Source organism: Alligator mississippiensis, chromosome 5 (assembly GCF_030867095.1).
Source record: "Alligator mississippiensis isolate rAllMis1 chromosome 5, rAllMis1, whole genome shotgun sequence".
NCBI lineage: Eukaryota > Metazoa > Chordata > Crocodylia > Alligatoridae > Alligator > Alligator mississippiensis.
This window is the reverse complement of record NC_081828.1, coordinates 11,032,330-11,043,192: the sequence shown is the minus strand read 5'-3', so window position 1 is coordinate 11,043,192 and position 10,863 is coordinate 11,032,330. Positions and strand designations below refer to the sequence as shown.

At 46.8% G+C, this 10,863-nt stretch overlaps 1 protein-coding gene across 2 annotated transcripts; it reads left to right on the top strand.

Annotated features, from left to right (window-relative positions):
* Positions 1 to 11: 11 nt before the first annotated feature.
* On the top strand, positions 12 to 10,551 carry TTC4 (tetratricopeptide repeat domain 4). Of its 2 annotated transcripts, none has more exons than XM_006258592.4 (10): positions 12 to 122; positions 520 to 637; positions 1,229 to 1,390; positions 2,144 to 2,221; positions 3,036 to 3,160; positions 4,162 to 4,248; positions 4,685 to 4,899; positions 6,093 to 6,174; positions 8,370 to 8,452; positions 9,701 to 10,551. In XM_006258592.4, exons 1-10 carry the CDS (start codon positions 33 to 35, stop codon positions 9,801 to 9,803), a joined length of 1,143 nt encoding a protein of 380 aa, XP_006258654.2. In that variant the 5' UTR covers positions 12 to 32; the 3' UTR covers positions 9,804 to 10,551. The 2 variants fall into 2 exon arrangements, with proteins under 2 accessions (XP_006258654.2, XP_019334822.1); XM_019479277.2 differs by lacking the exon at positions 12 to 122 and adding an exon at positions 183 to 310.
* Positions 10,552 to 10,863: the final 312 nt, after the last annotated feature.

The following is a 10,863-nucleotide window of genomic DNA, read 5'->3' as shown; positions in this document are numbered from 1 at the left end:
GCCGGAAGCCAGGAACCGGAAGCTGGCGGGGCATGGAGGCGGCGGGCGGCATGGACGCGCTGCTGGAGCAGCTGCAGGCGCGGCGCTACGAGGGGGCGCTCAGCGCCGACAGCTGGGAGCAGGTGGGGCCGGGCGGGCGCTGGCGGCTCCTGCCACGTGTCCGGGGGTGATGGCTGGGGCTGGAGCTGGGGCGAATTGGACGCGCTGCGGCCCAGTTGCCTTCCCTGCCCGGACCTGGAAGTCTCCAGCCCCGACCTCGCGCGGATGTGTGGGGATGAGGTGGTGCAAGATGGTTTAAAAGTCCCCTTAGGTAGGAAATACGTTCATTCTTGCGCGGAGGGAGCTGAAGATGGACGTCCATCCGTCCGTCTGTCCCTGTGGGTCCTTGCCCCCCGCGCCATTCCTGTGTCCGTGAGAGCGTGTGTGTGTGGAAAGGAAGTGCTTTTTCTCGGGGGGGCCTGCCGCGGCGTGCCCGGAGATGGGCTCTAACCCCCGCTGCTCCCTGCTGTGGTTCCCCAGGAGTTCGACAAGATCCCCATGTTTATGAAGCAGTGTCCTGCGGAAATAGACCCCGAGCAGACCCCGGAGCTGGCGTGTCTTCAGTCCATCATTTTCGACGAGGAGCAGGCGCCTGAAGGTACCGCGTAGCTTATGGAAGCGGAAAACTCCGTTCTTTGACTGAAATTACCGGTGTTGTCTCGCTGCTTTTTGTGACGCCGATTGGGGTTTGATTTTTGTCTCGCTCGCAGGTCGGCGTGGGATGTACGTGGCCAGTAGGGCTCGGCCATTTGTTTGCACGGGCTGGGTGAATGGGTCGGGTTAGGTCCACGGGCGCTGTTAGCTAGGATTGGGCTCTGCGCCACTTCTCAGGGCCCCGAGCTGCAGGATCAGGGCCCGCACCACTGCTAGCTGCATCCTGCCCCCTAGATCAGGCTCTGGCCACCTCCACACATGGGATCCAGTGTGCATCGTGGCCCCCACGAGTCCAGAAATTTGGCAGCAGAGAAGTGGCAATTGCTGCTACTGCTTCCTCACCACAACATTTTCAGAGCCCTGGGTCTCCTCGCGAGCTGGATGGCGCGGCTCTGCCCACCTGAGCAGGGCCAACAGGTTGGGGGTTGAGCGCCTCTGCACTAGATACTTGCTTTCTATAGATGGACATTGAGTGTCTGCAGGGTACGTGTATTTTCTGATATATCGAGGTCTGTCTATTTTTGTCCCTTTGCAGAGCAAGCGAAGATGTATAAGAATGAGGGGAATGATTACTTCAAGGAAAAAAATTACAAGAAAGCGGTGATCTCATATGCAGAAGGGCTGAAAAAGAAATGTGGTGATCACGAGTTGAATGCCGTGCTTTACACTAATCGAGCTGCAGCACAGTTTTATTTGGGTAATGGACTCTGTTCTGCATTGTATTTTATGGGCACTGTAGATTCCCCGTAATCAACAACAACAAAAACCCGACTAAATGACTTTACTTTTCATGTCGCATGCTGTCACTGTTATATGCTTTTTGAAAGATTTTTTTCAGACCGTTGAGAACTGTCCCAGTGGCTATTGCTCTTTTGGGGGCTTGGGGTTTCTGCTTTGCATGCTAAATTTGACACGTTGACACTTAAGTGCTTCAGGAAGAGACTTTGGGAAGAGGGGGAAGCCAATCAGTTTCTGCTGCTGAGCTGAATCATAGAGCTGCATGGATTATGGACCCAGTTTGGCAGTGCCAGCTGTGATCGTAGGCTGGGAGTCCATGCAGGAGCAGGGGCAACAATGAACCTGCGATTCTGTACTGCAGAGGTGGAAGACTGAGAACGACATGTGTTCAGAAGGTTTTGGCTAGGCCTGTGCATCCTGAAAGACCCTGCTGAGACCCCTTGCAGCAAGAACAAGGAAACCCAAAATACAGGGAACCTTCTAGTATATGTTGCATCCTTTGGCTTAGTATCCTTCACTTGTTTGAGCAGCAGATTTATCCTTGTAACATATTTCTGTGGTCATTAATGTGCACTTTCCATCAATGACCGTCTTGTGGTCACAGAATAAGCAGAGTGTTTCTGGACCTCATGCATTCTGCTGCCTTCAGGCATCTTTACAATTTAAAAGCAGTATACAGGAAATCTTCTGACCCAGGTTCTGCTTTGTTTAGGCAACTACCGATCCGCTCTCAATGATGTGATCCAAGCCAGAAAGCTAAAACCCAGCCACCTCAAAGCAGTCATCAGAGGTCAGTTTTTAAAATCAAGTAGTTATGCTAGTATTTTGAAATGCTAAGGCTAAATTGACTAAGAATCCACCTTACTTTCCAACACTTTATTGTCTACAGCATATTCTGCTCCATAGTAGAATAGCAACTCTGTAATTGCAAGTGGTTATTAGTTTAACTTACTGAAAAGTAAGACTTCAAAATGATCCATGCTATACTAATATAAAAGTTGGATTTGGTTTCACAAGCCGTGTCCAGACGAGCCGAACGTTTTGTCCCTGTGCCTGTGCCATGTGTGTTCTGGCGAACGGCAGGTTACTCTGGGTGAGGTAAGGGAGGTTGGGGCCAGCAGCTGTACTGGCTTCAGCAGCCTTACCTGGGGGCTGGGAAAGCTTCAGCCTTGGCACTTCTGCACCTGGGAGCCTGGCCAACAGCTGGAGCATGGCTCTGGCTGGCCAGGCTCCAGTTTCGGGTGGCGCGTGCTGCTGTCACATGCGCCACCCCGCTTTTTTTCTTCATGGTTGTTTTTTTTGACACTGGAATCTCTTGGAGTAAAAAAAACACACCCGATATGCAAGGTAGCAGTGCAGGAAGCACCTGAATATGCAGTGTGTGGTACCAAAGACGGGTCTGCGGCACCACGTACCGCACAGCTGTGCTCATCTGGACATGGCCACAAAGGCCAACAGGCTACTGCAAATGGCCCCCAAGAAGTCATGAAGCCTAATGCTATTTCAGTTTGATTATACTAAAGGAAGTGGACCTTGTTTTGTCTGGTTATATAGATTTGTATGCTGGCTGTGTGCCTAAAACCTTAATACTTTAATTCTTACAGGAGCTTTATGTCATTTGGAGCTAAAGAATTTCCCCGAAGCAGTGGCATGGTGTGACGAGGGTCTGAGGATAGACTCGACAGAGAAAAAGCTTTTGGAAACAAGAACCAAAGCTGATAGATTTCAGGTAAAAAAGAAGCGGGGAGTTCCTGATCGTTATAAGATAAGACTCACTGCGATGCATCAGACTTTTCATTCATTACTTTGACCTCTTTGGGAACCTTAGATGGAAAGCACTGTTTCAATACTAGGTAATGCCATTTTTCAGAAGGTAATACAGTTTCTGTCTGGTAGGATGCAAAGAGCTTGGAAGCCAAACTGGTAGGTCTAAAGCAGAGGTGATCAAGTTACAGCCCACAGGGGAGCAGCACCCTAACTGCTGGGGAGCAGCACAGCTAACTGCTGCCATTCACCTTGCTGCCAAATTTCCAGACTTGCAAGGAGCCCCACAGGCTCCAACTATAACATTTGAGTATTGGTCTTGTTCACATTCACTGTGTCCAGTTTTACATTTCAAAGTACAAGGCCTGGCGTGTAGTGCCTTATTAGAAACGAAGTTGCTTATAAAAGCTTTGGTTCTGTATTAAGAAAGAAATAGCGTGTCAGTCACAGAACATCAGTGTTAGCTGGGTCTGTGTCCCACTGCTGTCACAGAATGAGAATCTTGTCTTCTGCAGTTCAGTGCAAGGGGCTTGGGCATGCAAGTCCAGAGTCTATTTCCTTCTTTCTCATTTTATGTGACCTGAGGCAAGTGACTTAATTGTACCTTCTTTACCATCCTGTTAAATGGGGATAACATTTTCCTCACTCACAGGGAAAAAGGAGGCTTAATTAATATTTGTAGAGAGCTTTGAGCTTCTTGGAGGACAGAAAACATCCTCACTATAAGGACAAGGTGTGCGAGTAAAACTTCAACCAACCAACCAACCAAAACCCCAAACTGTGCCATATTTCCTGGAAGTGTAGTTGAAGGCTGGTTCCTGACGAACTTACTGTGAGGAAATGCTGCAAGGGGAACCGTAATGGTTGTGGAGACATGAACCGATTTCTCCGCTTGCCGGTAGGGTGCAGTAATGAAGGCGTGGACTTACTGTATATTATTATGATGTACACTTGTCATACATGCAGCGAGCTGAACAGAGGGATGCAAGGAAAGCCAAGGTGAAGGAGAAGAAGGAGCAATCTCAAAAGGAGGCATTGCTCACAGCTATAAAGGTAAGTGTCAGAGTTGCTCTTAGGGGTCTCGCCTTTCATTTTTTGAAAAGTTGCTCTTTTCATATGTGGCTATTTAAGGCTTGATTCAGTAAAGGACTTTAGGCATTGCCATTCCACTTAAGTCCAGAACTGTGATCCTGATAACATCTACTCACCTAGTGGAGACCCCAAAATGCCATCGGGGCATGACTTTTTTTTTTCTTAAAAAAAGGTCCCAAGACCCCTAGTGCTGTGCCTTGGCACATACTGAGACCCACCAACAAAAAAAGGATTGCGGTGGATTAACTCTGACTTACTACTAGGCTGTTTTCACTAACTTTGCTACAGCACCTAAACTCTAGCCACTTGAGCCTGATGGATCCTACCTTTTAAGATTAACAGAATGTAGATTTTTTAGGTCGTGTTCTCAGTGTCTCTCTATTTTTCCATGGAATAGGAAAGGAATATCAAGCTGTCTCTGGAGTCCCCAAAGGAGGAGGATGAGATGTCAGAGGGTTTTGCTGAGATGTCCATAGATGGATTCGGTTCTGATAATGCAACAGGTGCAAAAGTCTGTCTAGATGAGGATGGTAACCTAAACTGGCCTGTCCTATTCCTGTATCCTGAGTATGGACAAACGGACTTCATTTCCGCTTTCCAGGAAAACACCAGGTGATTTCAGTATAAACAGCATTTCCTTCATATAGAGAAGGACACAGTAAAACACCAGCTTTCCAAATGGTTTCAAAGTAATTAAGGACCAAAATCTAATTTAAAAGAGTTTGTGGGGAGGTGAAAAGTATCTGGTGATTGTGATGTAAAGGTTTTGTCAGAGCAAGCCTTGAATGGGAATGCATAGGTTATTCTAAGCACTCATTAGTAATGTCTTTATACCTGTGAATATAGTATAAAAATAACTTTACTAATGCCAAATGTTTACGAGGTGTGTTTCTGCCCTCCAGTTATGCAGGTGTACAAAGAAAAGCGAATCTAGAACTGATAGCTATAACCTACCTTCCAAAATGACCTAAAATATTATTTCTAGACCTGACACAGGACTTACATTAAAATGTTATTATCTTGGACCTTTTTCAGGCTTGAAATGAATGCTGTGCCAGATTCAAAAAGAAGTCATTCCTTTTTTTAAATATAAGCTTCAATTTCTAGCCCTACAGGCTTACACAGTGTTAATGAATTTAAAGTCTATTACTTTTCTGGTGGCCTGTGTATTAACCAGACTGACTAATAAGTTAGTGGGGGTTTTTTGTTATTTAAAATCTTAGTGAATGCAGGTTGGTAAAGGGGCGAGTTATCGTGTTTTTAGGACACTGGAAATGCAAGAACATTTCCCAGGGCTCATAACTCAAGAAAGTAAAACTAAGAGAAAGTAGATTCACTGTTTCAACTGATTAAAGAGAAAAGTAAACAACATAAAGTATAACAGATTACATTTTGACTGCTCTGTTGTATAACGTATGGCATTAGTAACATGGGAAAAGAAAATCCATTTGAAATAAATTGAATGCATTTATCTTGATTATAATCCCTTTACACATAAAAATAAAAAGTTTAAATAGCTTTTTGATGCCCAATGTAAATTTGTAGATGAAAGCGTGAGCCAAAGCCAAGTACAGGGCTCCAGACTGAGAAATACATTTCTCCTCAGACATCTTTAAACTTCATATTAGTCTTAAACAGTCTTGAAGATATTATCTAACCCGCTATTGTCATTTTTTCCCATTGTTCAAAGTTAAATACACGAATTACTGAGGCTGATCTAGGAGGTTCAGTGGCGTTACAACATTTAGTGGACTTTGAAGTGTATAATGCGGTGGAATAACAACATGGTATGTTTTGGCTTTTAGATTTATTGAACATTTGATGGTAATGTTTGCTGAGTTACCACCCTGGGATATGGAAAGAAAATATCAGTCCAGCAACCTGCAGGTGGGAAATGGGGCTTTCTTTCTACTTGATATTCAGATAAATGATATCTTCAGTAGTTTCTAATAAAGCTGTTTTGGGTATATAAAAGCTACAGCAACATTTTTGTTTAACATGTCCCTTATGTGTAACAAGGGATTGGAGGCCGTACACGATCATGTGTATATTTTTTCAGACCAGGCAAGTCCCTGAATTTATTGCAGCTGTTTAGACATTCATATTCTTGAGCAGTTTTATCCCTCTCACTTTGGATGTATTTTTGGTGATGAAGCATTCATGTGCGTTGCCTGGATTTCCATGTATAAATGCAGACAACACTTATATTGATAGGTTGAAAATTTTTTAATCCATCATTTAGTGGAAATCTTCAAAAAAAAAAAAAATTGTACAGGCAGTTCTCAGACTTGCAACGCAGTTGGTTCCTGAAAACCGTATCTTAGGTTGAAATGTTGCAACTCAGAACCAATTTTCCCATAGGCTCAATGTTATAAATGGGAGATTGGTTCCTTTACCATACGCTCGACACAGCTGCCTTCAGCTGGTAAGTCTGTTGTGGTGGGGGGTAGATCAGTGCCCCCGCAGAGGGGGAGGGATTGGGGCAAGGGCTGACCAGCCGGGGCAGGGGGGCATGGGGAGGGGGTGGGCAGCTTTCGCTGTTGCGGGCTGCCAGTCCGGGAGCTGCTCGTCCAGCAGCTCTCGCTGCTGCTCCCACTGGTGGTCCAGAAGGGAATGGGGGGCAGTCGTATGCCCTTAGATCTGCGCAGGGCGGGAGGGGCTGGGGCTGTGTTGGGCTGCGCTTCTGGCAGGTGGCAGAAGGCGCTGGGAGCAGGGGCTATGCCTCCTGCTGCTCACCAAGCCGGGGCAGGGCAGAGCTGCTGCATTGCCTACAGACAAGTGGCATGCAGCGGCCAGAGCTGCCCCAGCCTCCCCGCCCTGCTCCACCCTCGCTGGGCGAGAAGCAGCAGGGCATGGGGGCAGAGTGTGCCCCTGGATTGGGGTGGGGCAGAAGGCAGAGCGGGGGCTATAGGGGTGCTGCAGCCATCGTACAATTCTCTGTAGCCCCTGCCACCCACCCAGAGCGCAGCCCTGTGTAGTCCTGGCCCCGTCCACCCCGTGCAGATCTGGGGGCATGTGCCCCCCGCCTCCCCATGCCTGGCCACCACTCGCCCAGCTGGCACAGGGCCAGGAGGCCGGGGCAGCCCCGGCTGCTGTGCACTGCGTGTCTGGAGGCAGTGCAGCAGCTCCGCCCTGGCTGGGCAAGTGGCAGGAGGGCACTGCCCCAGCCCTGTGCAGATCTGGCAGCACGGCCTGTCCCGGCCCCAATCCCTCCCTCGCTGCAGGGGCATTGATCAGGGGCAGGATAACAATTTCTCACGTTCCACTGCAGTTTCACGTGTGCCAGGCAAGCTGATAGTGTCTACTGCACCGAGCAGTCCTTTTTTTAATATCTCCTGCTTTGTCAGGTTGGGCACGCTGTTGCTTACAGCTGCCACCATGCGTATGTAATCTAAGTCAGTTTCTTTGAGTTTTGCTTCTTGGACCTAGTTGATTTAATAACACTTTGACGAAATAGGTTACATGTATCCCACAAATAGCTTTAATGAAGTGGCATCGAATTAAACCTATTCCAAAAAAAGCTTTGATTGCTTCTCAGGGTGTGTTTAAGCCACTTAGTAGAACTGCATAGGTGCTAGGCAGAGTTTATTGTGCATGTGCACAGCACTCTAAGCAGGCAGTACCATTTGTGGTTTGACAGGCAGCATATACATATGGCTCAATGTAGTGCTGCTTGGGGCCATAACTGAGCTATACAGACATACTGTTAATGACTTGGACAGCAGTGGGAAAGACCATTTTTGTTGCAAATACTGTTTAGCTGGAGATAGTCTTAGGCATAATAGGCCCAGAATGTATACGTTTACATAGGGAAAGCTGCATGCAGTTTTAAGCATTAAATAAAAGGCTGGGATTTGTGCCAGACAAGCTGTTAAAGGTCTTGACATTTCTGGACTTCCCCCCCATGTCTGTGCTTATTATTTATGGTAGGCAAACAGTGCTGTAAAATTATAAGTGGTTCAGAAAGGTTAGATAATAGGGGGATGCGACTTGTGGGATCCTGGTGAATCTTAGTGGGCTTTTGGTGTGCACTTGTGATTTGGTATATTCTCAATATTCATTTCATGCCAAATTGTATCCAGCTTTATTTTGAAGATGAAGAGAGAGAGGAAATATATGAGCTGCGCACAGACCACACGCTGCTGCAAGTGCTGCAACACCCCAGGTGAGAGCAGGGGCCTGGACTTGTGTCTAGCTTACTACGGACAGTGGGAGTGCAGACCCTGAGAGAACGAGCCTCACGCTCTCTGTGAAAATCAGACGGCTCCTGTTCAGGAAGAAACGGCTTTTACCAACCAAGACAAATCGCATTTTGCTGCCCTGTCGTGCACTTGGTATCCATAAGCAGGGGGGGTGCACACCGCAGGAGGGAAAGGGCTGGTCTCCCAGGCTGCATCCATAATCACCCCCCTTTAATTTGAAAGAAAAGAAGTTGGATTATGCTGGTTTTCAGCACCAGCGTGGGGCTGGGGGTCAGCCTCAGGACTGAGACATCCCATCTGGATGCTGAAAATGGGCTGCAGGGGGGGCAGCTTCAAAATTACCCTGCTGGGTAACTTTAATGCCAGGGTGTGGGGAGGGCCCTAGGACTTCTGAAAAACCATGCATGCACTTGGGCAGTCCCAGGGTACACACGGGCCAGCTGACAATCAGCTGATTGTTAGACCCAGGCCTGGGCAGCCTGGAGTCTCAAATCAGCTAAGTTTAGGGCCAGGGTGAACAATCAGTTGATTGTGAGATGTGGCCCCAGGGAGCTTGGGTCTTGATCCTGCTGGATGCTGAGGGTGGTCCTGGATATGGGATAATCACCCTGTCCTCTATCTGCAGGATCAGGCTGGGGGCAGCTCCACAATGGTGTGATTTGGGATCAGGAATTTTATGCCCTGACCCAAAGATTGCATCTCCTGCCATGCATGGATGGCAGGGGCACGGTGTTTGGGATGGGACATAGAATTCCTCCAGTCCTGATCCCGTCATCGTTTGAATGTCTGCCAGGGGCCCTAGGTCACATCACCTTGTAGATGGCTAGGGAGATTCTGCTGCAAAGCATGAGCAGATTGATGATGATAATTAAGATCTGTAACCTTGTATCATTCCATGAAGCTCAGCTGCTCATGTTGCCGCTGACCTGACAGCTTTAAATTGGCAGAATGAATCCAACACTGAGTGACAATAATGGCTGTCCATTTTAATTAGAAAAACTTGTGGGGAGAAGAATTAATTCGCCACACACCGCTATTATATGTGAATGGACATCAGGATAAAAGGCTCAGCTAATTCAGCAAGAACGCTTGCCATCAGCACTGGTGCAGCCAATCTTTTATTTTACAGGAGAATGGGGTCTAATGCTATTTGCTATGCATGACATTTGTAGAACTTCGTAGAGGGTGAATGACTTGTTGTGTTCCTGCAGGTACTTTTTAAAGGCTGGGACTCCTACCTTCTTGGTTTTAGTTAAGAATTCTCCTTTCTCCAAGAAATACTTCTTTGGCAAGAAGGTACATACGCTAAAATGAACGAGCAAAAGGATTCAAGAGCAACAAGAGACTGGAGGAAAGCCAAGCTCCAGACAGTTCTTCCCACCCACAGATACGGACTATTGGTCTCCTGCTGGTACATTTTAATATTTCCTTCTGCCTAAATCATGTAATCTAAACTAGTGGCCCTTGATCCTACAATCCCTGTGAATGCAGAACTCTCTGGAAGCAAATCGGTAAATTCTGAGTAGACGACGATTACACGACTGGGTCTAAGGTTGGATTATACGTGTGTGTACGGGCAGGAGAGGGAATAGGGCTTGGTTTAATTTTATTTTTTTAAATCTCAAGTAAGCTAAAATACAGTGCAAGGTGCGTCCTCTTTTTAAATGAGCTTTGAATTATTTCTGATTATGAGTTGTGCACAAGTGCCATACTGTTACTTTGCATGAGGCAGTGTCAGGTTTGAGGTTACCTGCACTGTGAAGAATACTACTGCTAACCTCCTCCTCCAACGTGAGCTGCGATGGTATCTGGTTTGGGTGCCAGTGGATGTGGTGTGTTCTTTGTAGCACTCCTGCTGCTACTGGTCAATGGACTCAAACTGATACATGGAGAACAGCCGCTCGCTTTGTCACCGAGGATTAAAGATCAGCAGCGGTTCATTCACAAGCATGCTTGTGCAGCTGAACAAAGGAACAGAGCTTGTTGTTAAGAGCCATTCAGTTTACTGAACATTTGTTACTTATCTGATACAAATGGGAAATAAAATAAACTGTTTAAATAGTTTGATGCCTAATAAATGAGACGGTTCAGTTTTCCTTCCTCTTCCTGCAAAAGACATAGTGCATCTATACTTGGAAGTAGCATACAGCCGTGTAAATTGCTGATGGAATTACCTGACACCAGCAGACAGCGTCTTCTGTGCTCCCACAACAGCCCAACGCACGGCAGCGTCTAAATTCTAATGAAAAATAATTCGCATCCAAGCTACAATCAGCAAGTGCAAAACCACTGTGTAATTATAGCTCAACCAATACACAGGGCTTTCAAAACCATTCCACTTTCCCTAAGAAAATAAAATCCATCCTGGGAGGAT

Excerpts from the sequence above, each read along its gene's own strand:
- TTC4 (XM_006258592.4), top strand. The coding sequence starts at position 33 with ATGGAGGCGGCGGGCGGCATGGACGCGCTGCTGGAGCAGCTGCAGGCG. Across the intron at positions 3,161-4,161 it reads CCAAAGCTGATAGATTTCAG|CGAGCTGAACAGAGGGATGC; the intron begins GTAAAAAAGAAG and ends TCATACATGCAG. Across the intron at positions 6,175-8,369 it reads ATCAGTCCAGCAACCTGCAG|CTTTATTTTGAAGATGAAGA; the intron begins GTGGGAAATGGG and ends AATTGTATCCAG.